The 17,346-nt window shown below is 29.8% G+C and overlaps 1 protein-coding gene across 1 annotated transcript in view; it reads right to left on the bottom strand.

Annotated features, from left to right (window-relative positions):
* Positions 1-5,628: 5,628 nt before the first annotated feature.
* The window catches only part of LOC129913321 (soluble guanylate cyclase 89Da-like), a 53,430-nt gene continuing 41,712 nt past the window's right edge, over positions 5,629-17,346 (bottom strand). Inside the window, exons 2-12 of the mRNA XM_055991929.1 lie at positions 15,985-16,237; positions 11,950-12,027; positions 11,768-11,889; positions 11,347-11,707; positions 11,144-11,281; positions 10,676-11,079; positions 6,728-7,043; positions 6,451-6,579; positions 6,190-6,316; positions 5,892-6,091; positions 5,629-5,811 (exon numbers count right to left, since the gene is read on the bottom strand). Coding sequence (XP_055847904.1) covers positions 5,740-5,811; positions 5,892-6,091; positions 6,190-6,316; positions 6,451-6,579; positions 6,728-7,043; positions 10,676-11,079; positions 11,144-11,281; positions 11,347-11,707; positions 11,768-11,889; positions 11,950-12,027; positions 15,985-16,026 — 1,989 coding nt within the window. The 5' untranslated portion in view covers positions 16,027-16,237 and the 3' untranslated portion in view covers positions 5,629-5,739. The remainder of the gene's footprint in view (positions 5,812-5,891; positions 6,092-6,189; positions 6,317-6,450; positions 6,580-6,727; positions 7,044-10,675; positions 11,080-11,143; positions 11,282-11,346; positions 11,708-11,767; positions 11,890-11,949; positions 12,028-15,984; positions 16,238-17,346) is intronic.

Below are 17,346 nucleotides of genomic sequence, written 5' to 3'. Positions count from 1 at the left end.
ACAAAAGAAAACATTGGAAAACATTAACAGTTTTCGAAAATACAGACCTTTAAAAATTAAGTGTCAAATGTACCCCCTTCTCAGCTACTAGTACACCACTAGTTTCTTTAAGAGTTCATTTTTGTAGGTACTTTCGAGAAAAAAATAAATAAAAAACACTCATACGCCCTAGTAACAACTTTTTAATTGCAAGTAAATTGAAATAACTTTTTCGGAACTATCATTTTTTCTACTTGTAAAATGGAAAGTCTTAATTTTGATTTCCGTTTATAGCTTGTATAGCAGAGAACGGTGTTTTTTCATAATAAAATATTCATTTTTTTGTTGCAAAGTTGTAGAGAGTTTTAAGTTTCACAAAAGTTTTATGCATAATTTTGGTAAACATTTTTTATTTTTATTTTTTCTACGATTAATTAAAACCGAAGTACCTACTTCCAAAAAATTAAAATCAAAGATTATTCCAAAAATATAGAAATTCGCAAGTTCGCAAACGCAGGGTTTTAGTTTCCGACCAATTCTAATATGCATGAGAGAATATGATTTTGGGTGTTTCACAAGCCGTTATGATCTATAAGCTCAACAAAACGAACGAAGGTGTTGAATTTTTCAATTTCAAACAAGAGCTCATGAAGGGATACAAATTTACCTTTTAATGGTTAGTGGAAATTAACTATCCAGTTCACATTTTCTTGCATATCTCAAAGGAGATATCGTACGAAATAGTACTGCATATTTTTAAGTGATAGTACATTTTATTTTAATAAAAAAATTAAAAAAAAAATCATTTAAAAAATCTATAATTTTTTCAAGGATGCGTGCTTTGGCAAAGAATTAATCAAAAAAGCTTTTCGAATCATAGATTATAAACTAAAGCCAGGTACTTACGGCATGTGTCACAGGTTGAATCCGATGTGCTTGAACTTGGTTTCACTGTATTTGAATTTCCAAAAAAGAATCGATCTGGATTCTTTTTTTTTACAGGACCTCCTCTCAAAGGCATTCCGATCTTTTTCCTATTCAAATTGCCCTTTCTTCTGATAATCCTTCTGTTAGGATTACGCCTTCTGTTAGGATTGCGCCTTTTGTTAAGATTGCCCCTCCTCTTAACAATTCGGATTCGTTTCACTTTTGTTATTGGTTTACGCCTTCTAACTGGTTTTTTTTTAGGCTCGGGTGTTGAAGTTTCCAACTCTGTTTCCTCCTCCAATGGCCACTCATTACTTGGTCTATGTATTGGATGAATAAAAGCTGGAATAATTTGATCTGAAATTTCTGTTGAAGTTGAAGTGTTGTTATCAACTTCTGTAATAGAACTTTCTGTAGTAGATTCTTCAGAAGAAGATTCCTCTGAGTTTGAAGGAGTAGATTCATTAATTTTCAAAATATCTGCATTTTCTAAAGTCATAGGATTCTTAGTGGTTGATTCTTCAGAAGAAATTGTATCGTTTGAAGGTGGTTGGTCTCCAACAACTAAAGTATCTTCATCATCTTCATCATCATCATAATCCTCAGAAGTGGGGGCATTTCCTGGTACTATCTCTGCACCATAAGGCATCACCGATGAATCGAATACTTCATCATTTGCAATTTCTACGAAGCCATTATTATAAAAGAGGTTTTGCATATTTTCATCAACACTATCATCATCATCGTCATTTGGGGCATCGACTTCTCCATGGTTTAGATTATAGTCCTGACCAGCTTGACTTTGGTGTGAGTTACCAAGATATTCAACTGCATAATATTGACGACCAGTTGAATTAAAGTTTCTACCAAATGGTGCGTAAAATACCTTAAAATGATCAAAGAAAAAACAGACTCAATTTCAAAAGTTTTCTAGTTGGAGGAAAAAGGATTGTTTCCAAACTACCTGTGGAATTCCACTTGCAGCTAGAAAAACACTGAAAACTACAAACAAGCTTATATTTTTCATTTTTCCCAGTTTTTTTTTTCACTATGGAAAATAAATTCCCAATCGACAAACTTTTTACAAAACTTCTTCTACACTTGTTTAACCTTTCAACACGTCTTTGCTTTAACAGAAACCAACTAAAACTAATGGGTTAAAGAAGTTAAAGAAGTTGAAAAAGTTCTTTTCAAAGTTTTTTTTTGAAGAAGATTGTTTGAATTTTGTGGTAATTTCCTGAGGCAATTATGTAAAGAGGTGGCGAATTCTTTGTAGTTGAATGAAAAAGTTCAATAGAAAATATATAACAAACAAAACTTTTCAGTCATTGACCGGTGGAGTACCAACTTGATGCCGAAGAAATATGTTATGTAAATAGACTCTTTTTAAATTTCATATTTCGGCGAAAGAATCTTCATGATTGATTGCTTATAGCTTGGGGTGTTTTTGATGCCTTAGGGTATCTGACAGTTCGCAAAGCTATTATTACCTGTAGAATGTATGTTTTTACATGATTCGGTATGATAAACTTGAAAAAGCCTATGCTAGTGTTAAAAAAAGATATTTCATTGATATTCATTGTGAAAGTTATAAGTAGGTACAACTATGGTCCATTGATTTATTGCAGTACAAAAATTCATCTATTTTTTTTCTAGTATACCTAAATGAAGACCAAAGAGTGTTATTTTGTGTGCTGTCATAAATTAAAGTCAAAACTGGGTTAACGTATTTTCTGTTTTATAGTTCAAGTTGAATAGAATTTTTAATGTTAATGTAGAACTGTTTTTTGGAAAATTTTATGAGACCGTTACATTTATTCTTGAAAATATTCATAGTTCGAGAGTATCCAACTAGATTTCATTTATAAATATTTTTTTAACAAATTTTTGGTTACTTTAATTGTTCCCAAAACCTATTTTGATTCCTCTTTTTGTGAAAATTCTGAGTAACTTTGAGTCGAATTGCAGACTTTAAACATATTAAAAAAGTTTGGGTTTTAATACACTTTTAGACATTTAGATTGATTTTTTATATTGTTCAAAAATAAATTAAATTGAAATATGGTGGTAACCCTGTTCAAATGATATTAAATGCACTCCTGGATTACACGTACTTGCTCTATGGTAAAAGTAGCTCTATAGTGTAAAGGCGTAACTCAATTTTTTTTTGAAAAATAAATGTGTTTTTATGCTCATTGGTATCGTATTTGGTCAATATCTTTCAATATAAAAAGGAATCAACTCCAAATATAATTATACTATGCAAAATCTACCACGAATAGACAAAAAATGAAAAAATGCACTAAAAAAAAACAGCAGCATTTTGTCTGGATTTGGAAATGCCATTGTTTCATCAAAAACTTTGTTATTAAAAGTACCATTCGCGTTGAGCTCGAAGAAGACAATTTGGCGATATTTATGACAAGATAATACAGTATTTATCTCATAAAACAAAAATTGAAAAAAAAAACTGAATTCTCAATGATTAAAAAAACCGGAAGCGTACCTACATCTAAATTAAAATAATACAATTGCAAAATTAGTTGTTATTCGCGGGTAATTATGTGACTCTGAGGCCGTGTGTGTGTGTTGGGGTTAAATATTTATCCGAGGATACATTTTTTTGACATTTGAATGTCTGGTGAATAAAAAAATTATCTTTGGCTGTGTGAATTTGGATACATTTTTAACGTAGATAAATATATATATTGAAAAACATAAATTTTCCCTCATACACACTCATAATATTGTACTACTTTCTCAATTTTTGTTTTCATTTTCAGTTCTTGGTTAGTTATTGAAAAAAATACACACAAAATTCTGCAAAAAAATTTCAGCGGGATCTAATACCAGACTAAAAATTCCGTCTTCCGTAGTACTGTCGATTTTTCTATTCCACAAACATTTTTTTGCAACTTGTTCTTTAATCTTCATATCATCATCTCTTTCGCCAAAAAACACTCTTTTATCTTCCACACAAAATTTTGTTTCTAAAATGTTACAAAATTGTAGCCTTTAAGATTTTGATTAAAAAAATACATGAAATTTTGCAAATACCTAACACGGTGTAACACTCAAAATATACGCGGGCGGAGCTAGTCGCACTGATTACGAAACGGTATTTAAAAAGTCCCTAACACCCCCAAAATCTGGAGTTAGGGGCAAAAAACGGTTTTTTGACCTTCATCCATTGAAAAATATCTAGCTTCGTCAAATGTTTACCCATTTTTTTACTCAAGATAGAAGATAAATATACCTTTTCAACAATGTATAAAACATGTAACTCGGTTAAACCACCTAGAATTTATAAGCTGTCAAAGTTCAAAAATTCAAAAATTTATTTGAAAAATCTATTTTTTAGAAATTGCCCAATGAATTTTCTCGAAACTATGCCAATTAATATTTCCTTGTTTAGGGGGGAAATCCCTCTGGACGACAACTTTTTCAATAATTTTTTTTTTTTAACTGAAAGCATTTATTGAAATATGGAAAAGTATGTGATATTATTGACATTATGAAGTATTGATACAATTTTTTTGAAGTACAAAAAAAAATAAAATGGCTGCTCTTCAGCTCTGTTAACTGTAAAGTTGACGCCTCGAGTTTGCGCCGTGCAATGCCCTAGTCCAGAAATTTATTTATAATGAAAAAATAATTTTTTTTCCAATAAAATATATTTATGGGCATTGCATGAACCTAAATTCAGTAAAAAAAAGTGTAAAATAAAAATTAGATACCAGAAAAACGAAAAAACACAATGTTTTTTTATAAACAAATTGTTAAAAAAAATATTTACTGTAAAAATTTTATTGAACTTTTAGGTTCATGCAATGGCCAATAAATTAGAGAGTAATTTGCAATTTATTTCAAGTCGATAGGTTAATTAGTTTTTGAATTACGTTGCACGGCGCGGAAAAAAACGCGTTTCGAGGAAAAAGCGTTTAAAGTTTTCGTACTGTGGCAGGTTCGGAGGGCATGGGTTTCGGGACTATCTAGGAGCTTTTGAGGCTTCATTTCATTAATTTATAAGGCAACAAAAATTAATGCAAAAATAAAAATTTCCAGAGGGATTCCCCCCCTTAATGGCATACCATAGGAATTTTTTTTTGAAAACTTTCATACAAAAGAAAAACCTTTAAAAAAATAAACGACCTTAACGATTTTCAATTAAACAAAAAAAAAACTAAAAAAATTTTTTTTTCAGGGACTTATTTACAAATTTTAATAAATATTAATTTTAAATGTTTGTAAATTTTTGAGAAAAATCGTTCTGCCATAAAGACAAAAAAAAAAAAACGTTTCAATTTTTGAAAAATTTGGCAACGCTATATTTCCACTATTTGAATTCTAAAAAACCTAAATATGCAGTTTTGTTTAAATCACCACAGTGAAATAGTTTTTCGAGATATTTTGATTTTCAATATACCTCGAACATTTTATATGGATGGTATCACTTATAAAAGATATATTGAAAAAGTAAAAATTAGGTCTTGAATCACTTCAATATCATCTTCATCTGTATACGAAACCAATACTTTCCATAAGTTATAGATATCTGTTTCAGAATCGAAGCCTCCATTTGCAACAATTTGATAAATTGAATACTTACTTGAGCTTTCACATCTATTTTGTAGCTTCTTTTTGACTTAACCTCTAGATCTAGATGGTTTCTTAAGACCTAAAATATTTTTTTGAAGTTAAAATAATGCAAAAAACAATACATCATTCTATACAAACAGATTTTATATGCACTTTATTTTCTTATTAACATCACAATTTTGTTTCCCTTAAACTCAATTCAATTTACTCATTCCCAAAACTAACATTATGTATTTATTTTTGTTGTTCCGCACCTTCTTCGTCTGGTCCAGCAAGTAACCAAAATGTTTCCATTTCTCCTTTACCCTGTTAAAACAAAACAAACAAAACTTTTATAATTTCGCAAAAAAAAAAACAAAGCCCTTTCTCCCATAACAACAACTTACTTTAACTTTAACATATCCACGAGATTCCACAATATAACCATGTGGTCGAATCTTGCTAGCCGTATAATTGGAAACTTGAATTTTGTACGGCTCTCCACTGCTTTCCATTCGCGAGGCTGTATTCACAGCATCACCAAACAAACAATACCTCGGTACTTTAAGTCCAACAACACCAGCAACAACTGGACCCGAATGGATTCCTTAAATCGAAAATGAAAATTTTCAATTTTAGAACCGTTATTTACACAAAAATGGAAGGAAAACATTCGTTTTTTTTTACGTGGAAATATAAATTTACCAGTTTTTATGGCAACCTCCGGCAATCCCAATCCTTTAATTTTCTTTGTTATTCTTAGAGCCAAATCGGCAGCATGTTGGGCATGCAATGGATTTATATCTGGAGCTCCACTCACTGCCATATAAATCTATATATCCCAAAAATAATGGAAACAAAAAAATAATAATGTCCCCAGAAGTAAAATCATGAGCAATAAAAAAAATAGCCGATTCGAATCTGGTATATCCGCATTTCGGACATAATGGATAAAATATGGCTTACCATTCCAACTGTTTCCACTTTGTACACCAATGGCGAAATAATTTCCTCATCAAATGCTGAGAATACGGTATTCAGGGTATTTACGGCCGACATTGCATCTTGGATTTTATTGGAATTTGTATAGACGTTCTGTAATTGAGATTATTGCAAATTACCAATTTGGCAATTGGGTTTGGGTAATAACAATTTTTCCAATAAAATAAAAATGGATTTTTTTAAGATTAGTCATATTAAGGTCTCGTTAGGGGTTATCCAAACTCTTAACTAAAATATTTACCATGACTTCCACGAATATGACGGAAACTTCTTCGAAACTTTGACATGAGGCCATTGGATCAATACCGCGTCGCATGCGTTCGGCTACAGGTCGTGGAATCATTGAATAAAGTAGTTCATCTCCTTGTCTCTTCCATGAATCAGCTAGCTCGAGGGATTTCTCCAACTCATCAGATCGCTGTTCTTCCTTTTCAAACATAATTTCCAATTTGGAGCAATGTTGCCATCCAGCCATAACTAATTCCCTGCTCAAGCCGTGCGGATTCAGATCGTTAAGGTATAAGCCAACTCCATGGAGTTCATCAAGGTTTTCAATGCTGTCAAATGGAAAATGATATTTAAAAATATTTATTTAATTTAAAAGATTTTTTTTTTTTCCATAAGTTTGATTGCACATAGTTTAAAGTAATCTAGTTTGAGCTTAGTTTGCTTATGAGAGAATATCTTTTCGGAAAAAAGTTAAAGAAAAATGGTTCAAAAAAACCAAAAACAGTAGATTTTGAAAGTCCATATCTTATCCAATTCAATTTGTGTGACCATTTTTTTTTTGTTATGTTGAAAGATAAAGTATCTTCTTTTCTCCTTTACATGTTCAAAATCTATTAATGCTCAAAGGATAAAAATAGACAATTTAGTTAAAACATCAAAAAATTCGTTTTTTTCTCTTTTTTGAATAGTTTTTCTTAAGTTTCTTACAATATTTTAATTTAAAATTTTGTGAAGAGGATACATATCGATAGGAAATTTAATTATCTACAAAAAATTCCTTAATAAAAATTTTCATATTCGGCTTGCTTTTCAAGTTATAAACAAAAAATTCAAAAAGTAACAGAAAAAGTTGAAAATACTGATCGTTACAAAAATGGTTATATCTTTATAATTTATCCATAGATTTTGAAGAAAATTATCTTTTTATCTTTGTACTAGGTACACATGAAAAATTTAAAACTATGAGGATTCGAAAGATTTTTTTTTTTTTAAATTTCCTTTAAAAAATCTTTAAAATGTTTTAATACATGGCACTTAAAAATCTGGAGTGACTCAGCTTTCAGGCAACGATTTTTTTTGTTCAGATTAGTAGTTTATTACTCAAGATATAGCCAGAATACTAGTTTGCTGGAAAAAAATACGACAAAAAACTTTGAAAAATCATATCTCGAAAACCTATCTATAAATATTTTATTTTAGATAAGATTTTCGAGTTTTCTGGGCTCACATATATACGAAAATTATAACTGCACTTGGTGTCCAAAAAATTTTAATTTTTTGTAAACTTCTAGTGTTTACACTATCGTAGGTTACTTAAAAATCGATGAAAAGATAGTGTGTATCGATTTGGTATTTTTTTCAGTTCGGACATTTGTCTTTTCAAATCCTCAACACCGCATGCGTATATCCTACAATGTTGCCGCTTTCATCGCGACGCGCTTCTATTTTGGGCTCATATGAACTCGAACCTTCACACAAAATCGTGTTTCAAAAGCTTGATCTTAAAATAACTGCTTAATATGTAAGTCCTAATATAAGAAAAAGTAGGTAGGTAGAAAGGTAATTTATTTGCGAATAACTCAACAACAAGTCTTCGTGGCAACTTTTGTTAATAGATTTTAAAAAGACCTTTCTTTTGATACCTCACTTAACGGATTCGAAGAAAATTGATTAAAATACATTTTTTTCGACAAGGGGTTAACATTGTTTTTTTTTCGAAAAAAAAAATAGATATTTAATTTTCGTTTGATAAATGCATATACATTTTCGCTGAGAACTCATATTTTCAAAAAAAAAAAAAAAAATCGTGTTTCGGGACTTTAGTCCGAATATAACAGCTTTCGAATATACAAAAAAAAAACATAAGTATTTGTTTACGAATAACTCAACAACCAGACCTCATAGGAAATTTTGGATTTTACTTGTTAATAGAGCTCAAGAGACCTTTCTTTTGATGTCTCACTCGATAGATTCTAAGGAAATTTTTTAAAATGCAATTTTTTCGGCAAGGGAACCTTGGATTTTTTTTCGAAATTCTCAAAAAAAAATATGTAGTAGATTTTTGGTCCCGAATGCATTGACATGTTCGCTATGAACTTATATCTTCAAACTAAATCGTGTTTCGAGACTTGGGTCCGAAGATAATTGCTTCCGAAAATTAAAATTCAGCACATCAGTTGCACTTCTGATATCTAGCCCGTTGACAGTGAATTCACTTGATAAAATTAATGCTTTTATCAAATAAACGAGTCTATGGGCCCTATTAATTATCAAATTTAAAGCTTGCGTTAATATTTTTCTGAATTCTACATAAATTTTACCATTTCAAAAACCAAAAACTATAAAATTTAACCGAGCGGTAGCATTTAAACTGACTTTTAAATTAAGCACTTCCTAACAGTAATTTCGCACTATCCCCACAAACAAACCTTGCACTTTTGATTTAGCTTATATTAGTTTCGAAAATACATTTATATATATATATATATATTTCTAAAGGATTTTTGTATGCTGATTCCGAATCCGAAGTCAGAATTAACCTAGCACGTCACATTTTTTTAGATATTCCCGTTAGAAAATCTCAAAAACCCATTTTTTTTTTTTTGCTGTTTTCGATGAAATATTTTGTTATAATGTAATCTTTTTCAATTAAAATTGTTAGGGTTTATGAACTTATTTTTTTCTTTCAAATTCAGTTTCAATCTTCTCAATATTCTCTTTTCTTCTCCAAGATATCTTAATTTAAGTAAGTTTAGTAGGTTTGGCATATCTTACCATAAAGAAACTGATCTCTAAAAAATCATATATCTTTCTCCCTAGAACAAAAGTATACTTTTCTAATGAATTTTAGTGTGCTTATTTTGAATCCGAACTCAAAAAATTTCGGTCAACTCTGGTTTTTGAGATTCTGTAGTTTTTTTGAGATTTTCTAAAAAATAATGCAAATATCTCAAAATCCTGACGTGATTCTAAAAAATATATAAGAAAAGTATATTTTTGTTCCTACGAAAAACAAATCTGAAGCTTTACAATGCAATTTTTCGAATGGTTTATTACAAATAAGATATTTCTTAATAGAAAAATAATAATATATAAAATTAAAAAGCACATACAAATTTTGTTTAATGTATTTTATTATGGTTATATTTAAATATTTGACTTTTGAAATATAATGGGCGTTGATATTTTACATTTTCCTTAATTAAGGTGTTTTTTTTTTTCATTTCGGATTTACTAAAATCTGCAGGATTTCGATATTTTTGCTTTTTTGTCAATTAGTATCTCAAAATGTATTCAAACTTTTCTTAATAAATGCAAATTTGGTGTCCTATGATAGATCATGTTATGAGAAATTAGTCCTCCAAATTTTAGCTTAATATGAATAATAGTTCCGAATCTAAAAGGGTTATTTTCTAAAATCTACTCATATTTAAAAAAAAATCATTTTGAAAAAAATGGTACGTGCTAAAATTTTTCTGAAACCAGATTTAGATTCAGGAAAGTCAAATCTTTCATAAAAAAAAGATAAATTTTGAAGACCAGTGTAATAACTGTGTAGTTTTTGACTCCTATTTAACTCGAAAAATAAATTGCATTAAATTAACGAAAAGTATTCTTCAAATTTCTACAAATATGAAAGCTGTGAGTATGAAATATATTTTCAGTTCCTAATAGAGAAAGAGTATTTCTTGTTGCTTTTACAATCTACCACGTGACACTGTCACAAACACTGTCCTACATCTTTTGATAATTTCATCTTCATTTCAATAGATTTTTCACAATTCAAAAAATAAAAATTATATAATTTATCATTTTTGATAAATTATGTAATTGTAATTGTTTTGGATTAATTTGGTGTCTACGTTACTCTCGTTAACCAGGCCCAGCATCTGCTTTCTTTTCAAGAACTTAAAGATAAAAACAAACTGCTCAAAGCAATATTATTTGTTGTACTACTCACAGTGGACTGCAAAGATAAATAAGTGAATCCATATCCGTAATATAAAACATCTGTCCTTTAAGTAAAATTCCTTTAGTACCCTGCGAAGCCTTTCGATCGCCAGCTGCATCCTCTTCATCATCATCATCCTCCTCAGCACCTCTCATATAATTATATGCTTGTAATGACAATTCATCGTACATATCTGATTCAGCATTCAAAACCGCCGCTTGCAAATCTGCAGTCTTGCTTTTGCCCGTTCGAATTAACATCAATTCGAACAAAACCGTTTTCATTTGTCGAATAACTTGCCATTCAAAGGGTGTACCCTTTGGGCGACGACAAGTAAAATGTTCTGTTATTTTGGAGCCAATGAAACTTTTTGGTGGTTTTCCAGGATTATGAAGTATCCACATCTCAATAACCTGTGATTAGTCAATTGGGAAATCGAATGTTGTAATAACAAGAAAGGAAATCAATATTTTTTACCTTTTCACCAGCGTGTGTAATCTCCATTTGGGGATTCAAAACCAATGTGAAAGGAAAAAGCTCCAGGAATATATTCAAATCAACATGTGGCAAGCACAGTTGAGAAGGATGCGCCATGACATTCACCCTTGTTGCCATCTAAAAATAAATAAAAAATGTCAATGTTCTTTTTGGCTCATCAAACATTAAAACCTTGAACTTACATAATCAGCATTATCAAAATCGATTCTGTATTTAACAATAACAGTCTTGGGAGTATCGGTCAATTTTATTGGTCCAGCAGTGCCTCCAGTTATGTCATTTTGACTTTCAGTCACGTAGGCCTTTATCCTGAGTCCATAGAATTCCTCTGCTACTTCTGTCATCTGTCCAATTAGATACTTTGACAAACCAGTCCTTGAACTTCGGTACACAATCATAGCTCCTTTTTCGTCCATGTGAGTCAGTTGCATAGAAGGACTTTTCATTTTGGGATAAGTGAATCGCATTTGTAAATGAATGTTGTCAATGGATTGCAAGAAATCGCAGAAGAAACGACCTGTTGCACGAATCATTTTGTCGTAACTGAAATAGATTTTAAGTCTTAATAATTATAAAAAGGGTTGGTTAAATGAGTCTTTTTACCCAAAATTACTGAAGAACCTTACAAAACATCTTCCATAAAAATTCATGCATGAATCAAAAGATTCTCCTGTACAAGCGGAAAGGGCTGAAGCAAGGTCTGGCATTAGATGATCGGGGTACAACTTAAATTTTTGCAATCATTTTTAACTTTATTGTTATATTTTCAGCAAAGTCTTTATTACCTGATGAGTTTTGAATGAACTGTGCTTGCAATCAACAATTTGGCAGACTTGCTTCCATATATCCGGTCCATATTCAGCCTGATTATAAAGAAAATGAAGAGATTTAAAATATCAAATGTTTTCAGATTTTGTTGGAAAGTCTGATTTAAAATTACGGATCTTCTTAAATTTTGATTACTTGCTAATACTTTAATGCGGAGAAAAATGAATGTGAAAACCAAAATTCATCACGTACCTTCACCTTTTCGCTAAAATTTGAGATACATAACTACAAAAATGTCCCTTAAAATTGCAATAATCATTTTTATCAAAAAAAACAAAACCGACTTCCATGGATCAAAACTGGGTTTTTTGTATTTTTTCTATCATAGTTTCTAATGAAATTGAAATGGGACCACACTGCATCCACCAGCTTTCCAATACAAAAACTACAGGTGAATTGAATACCTCCTCCTTTTTGGAAGTCGATAAAAAGATAAATTTGTACTGAGTTCTTTGAAGAAAAAAGGTGATCAAAGTAAATAAATAAATATTTATGTATTTTTCTCACAAAATCTTTGTTTCATAATTGAATTTTTAGTTTACATTTTTTATAAAGATTATTCTTGAAAAATTACTGTACCTATATGAGCTTTATCTTTGAAAAACAGACCAAAGTTTATGGGCCAAATCATTGTGGTAAAATTTTGAGTTCCAGACGTTGGTTGTATTAAATCAGAGAAAAAGTATACTTCAAATGTTTTTCTATTAACCGATGAAAATAATATAAAATCTATAAATGTATTCGTTTTAGTTACAAAAGTTTTTCTTTCTATTTTAATCTCCAATGTAACCAAACTTCGAGAACTCAAAAACTGAAACTCCAGTGGCTATAAAACACTTCAAGATCAATTATTTTAAGGTAAATGTTGTTTTTGTTAACAAAGCTTCTAACTGCATTTCTTTTCTCTTAAAAAGAAAATAAAATGAAAAAATCGGTGGGAATGTTTTAATATTTTTCCGAAACATTTTTTTTTGTTTTCAAATTAAATACATTATTAATTTTATCTACACTTAGGAGCAAAAAAATGGAATCAAACTTTTGCGTTTTTTTAAAACGTTAATTGGCCAGGATGTAATTGACATACATGAATGTTAATTGCACCATTAAAAAGCTTGAAACAAAGGCTTTAAATCAATACTAGGAACTTTAAAACCCGTTCACTTTATAAGGATCCAATCAACATAAATGAAGCATGTAAGCAAAAAAAGACTGAAACTGAAACAGAGAGTATCTGGAAAATTTAACATTTTAAAAAAATTAAATGCAATTTATTGACAGATAACGTCAATAGTAACGGTAGGAAAAAAAACTGAAATTGAAGCAGAGAATATCAAGAAAATTTAACATTTAGAAAAAAATGAAGTGCAATTTATTGACAGATAGCTATGATACTATCGTATGCATTTTGAAGTTTTTACCAACAATTAAAAGTAAAAAATTCAAGCTTTTAAATGAGACCATAAAACTTGAAGAAACATTATTTTATCCATTGCAATTTTTGTTTTAAATAAAAATTATCTTTTTTGATTCCGTTTTTTTTCTCTTAAGTGTAAATATATCGGTCTGTCAATTTTTAATAATAGGTACTAGTTCAGACTTAAATGACATACGCGGTCAATCTAAAAATATTTGATTTTTCGCAAAAAAAAATTATATCAAATCCATCTATTTATCTCTTAAAGTAGGTGGTACAATTATTTCAAACACAAAAAGCCATTTTGTTTTGTCCTAGAACAAGGAAATCAATTCCTCATACACCAATGTTAAAGGCATATTAACTTAATATTAGAACCCATCATGAGCATGAAATTTGAACAATTTGAATCAGTTGATATTTCTCAAATCCATGATTTTGACCCAAACAAGTCTGCTTTAAGTTAGTATAGCCACATAACTTGATATTTTTGAAAATTCTCCAAAATAATGTAAGATTTTAACCTCTAAAACCACAAAAATGATAAATTTAAATACTTTAAATCACTTCGGTTTAAATTCCACACAGTTTTGCGTTAGTCTTAGTATCTTCAGAGAATACAAAAGAGCTGAGCAGCGAACTTAATTTTTTTTAATAGTTTTTATTCTCCACTTACAAAAATTAAATTTCCTTGAAATATTCCTGACTCTGCAGAGTCTTAATTTTGGCGCCACCATTGACCTCGCAAATAATTCTCAGAGTTAAGATGCCCTGTGATTTTGTGAATCCGTTTTAAATTTTGATTTAAATTTTGTATACAAATTCAAGAGTCCATTTTTGTCACATTATTACTTTCTTTTATTTGAAAAGACCTTGAAACGATTCTTATTGAATATACAAATCGTTCTGCATCAAAATGAATTATTCCGAAATATGGCCTTCTAATTGAATCGTTTATTTCAGAAACAGCATAAGTCCATTTTTCCCAAAAATTTTTTTTCGAGATTTCTCATTTATGTATAGTTATTCATCTTCTGGAAAAAAATTAAGTATGTCAGACCCCCCCAAATACGAAAACTGAAAGAAAAGGGTTCAAAATATATGGAAATATTTCACCCGGTGACAACATTTTTGACTGCTAAATACATGACTTTTTACCAGTTTTAAGTTATTTTGGCAGCAATCTTGAAACGCACACCCTTTTGTTATACATCTTTAAAAAGGTAAGAAATTACTCTATCTATATCTATTACATAAATTCATTAAAATTGAACTCAGGGTTCAAAAGTTATAGCCAGATTTCCTCGAGGTGGCAGCGTGTTTAACTCTTGAATATATGACATTTTATCAGTTTTTAATTATTTTGGCAGCCATCATGACACTCAAGCTTTAAAATTATACATCAATGAAGAGCTAAAAATAAAAATCTATCTACTGCTATTTTATTCATTAAAATCATAAGCAGGGTTCAAAAGCTATAGCTAGATGAAAACAAAAGTTTTACCAACAAAAATTCGTTTTGAGCAGAAACGACATAAGTCCAGCGACTTTAAAGGCTTAAAAACCCGCTAACACTTGACATTTATATTTATATACAAAAATAAATTATTTAAACTTTTTTTTTACTGCGTAAATTTCGAAATAACTAAGCAAATAATGAATTTATTGAATTTTTAAAAAATACGTGTTTTATTATAGCTAAAGCCCTTTCGATTGACATTATTAATTTTAAAATTTACGATGTTGGGTTACAAGGGGTTAAAATTATTAAGTGACTTAAGTTACTTGGAATAAAGTGACTTAGAATAAAAAATTAAAAGGTTTAAAGGTTTATTGCATGATGGAACTACATAGTTTTGTCTTACTCGTGATAATAGAAAATATGCTGTTTTTTTTTTCAAAAATAATTGAATTGCCATAATTTTCTTTTCGAAGTATATTTAATTACCAAATTCTCCTCTTGATATTATAAAAGTCTTTACTAAAATTTATGTAAAGCAATTGAAAAAATAGGTCAAAAGAAGGATATTATAAAACTAACAAATTGTTGCATGTTCTTCATTATAATCGATTGCAATCTATCAAAATCGCCCTCCTAAACCAAGATATAAATCAACTGTCATTTTATATAATTGACTGCCATAACACTTTCGATCAAATATTTGCAAAACTAAATAAGCTCTTACACTTCATAAACTCCTACTCCTTCTTTACACAATTGATTGTCATTCACATTTGTCATAATAAAGTGTTTTTTGAATTACTGGCAATATTAACAACTTACCAACTCATCCCCATCAAAAACAACTTCTTATTAGATAAATAAATAAACTAATTTGCATTCCCTTTAAACCACAATAACACACAAAAACAATAGACAAACAAATTTATCTTCATTTTCAAAACCTTAATTAGAGGGAAGCTCTCTTCATTATTCAAATGTCGTTTGGCCTTAATCATTTTCAAGACCATTTCTGGAAGAACACACGCAAATAAGACAAAAAAAAAGTTAGAGGAACTTTATCTAATACCCACTCACTCATCATCTTTTTTCGTTTTCAAATTGTCGCGTGCTTACCTGCACGTAATGCTGAACACTTTCCAATAACATTCCATACATCTTCAAAAACGTTCACTTATTCTTCTTCTCTTGTCTATTAGCTTCTTGTTATTGTTGTTGTTCTCACCCTCTTCGGGTGTTGATTCGGTGAAGTTGTTTTTTTTGTTTTTTTTTTTTTGTTAAATTAATTCCAAACAGACAATCAATTGATTTAATGTTTATTAAATTTAACACGAAAGCAATTCATAGATATCCTGCGAGGGTGAATATCCTGAAAAGATACAAAAAAAAAAAAAAACAAACTTGAAATACTGAAGAGTAAATAGAACAAACCCCGATTACAAACCCCGATTACAAACCCCAAAAATATATATAAATCCAATTAAAAGAAAATTAAAGTCAAAGATAGATTTGTGGAAAAATGAAATCCAAACAAACACATTCACACACAAAAAAAAGGGAGACAAGTTTTAATATTTTATATTTTGATCACGCAGCAGATAGATATCCTTTTTCAAATAAAAAATCATCAACAGCAAATAAACGTGGCAATTTAAAACAACAACAACAACAACAAAAACATAAACCAATTAAAATTGGATTTATCGTATCAAACGTTATCCTATATCATACATCCAGTCGCACCAGGATTAAGGATTATATGAACATAAACCATAGTAGGCCAGTCATTATATACATTTGGAAATGCAAAATGACCGAGAAAGCTAAATTTTGGATATGTTGTAGAGGATGCTTAAAAAAGCTTAACTTGAAGTTTTCGACCAAGATTTCCTATGAGCTTTTTCCGCCATTTTGAAAAAAGGATAAAATTGGTTTTTTGACAATAACTCGGCTATCTGACGAGATGCAAAAATTTTACAAGAAGCTTTTTTGTAGCTTTTAACGAGTTCTACAATTCATGCGTACACATTTTTTGTGTATCATGAACCGTTTTCGAGATATCGATTAAAAAAGTCAAAAATTTAGGACATGCCATTTGTTTTTTGACATAATCTATTTTTGGGTGATGAATATCGAAAAAATTATTAAAACAAAATTTGTAGACCACATTCAGACCTACAATGTCGTATTTTTATATTTTTTTTTGGACAAAAATTACGACTTCCAGCCGGCCGCAAAGTCGTTTAGTCCGCGCCCACCGCCAAGCAAAACGCCCGTTCGGTTGTGAAAAAAACAATCATTCATGTTTTTGTTTTTAATGTTTATAATTATATCAGTAACACATACATACAAATGTATGTATTTATTTAATAAATAATGAGAAGAAGATGGTAATGGTTTTTTTTGTAACCCCAATTTTATTAACCAAAATTCTGTAAATACAGTATACCGTCTTTTTTTGTTGATTGTGCATTTTGT

The sequence above is a fragment of the Episyrphus balteatus genome, chromosome 3, assembly GCF_945859705.1.
Source record: "Episyrphus balteatus chromosome 3, idEpiBalt1.1, whole genome shotgun sequence".
In the NCBI taxonomy this organism is placed as follows: domain Eukaryota; kingdom Metazoa; phylum Arthropoda; class Insecta; order Diptera; family Syrphidae; genus Episyrphus; species Episyrphus balteatus.
The sequence above is the reverse complement of the archived record's forward strand: the minus strand, read 5'-3'. Positions and strand labels throughout refer to the sequence as shown.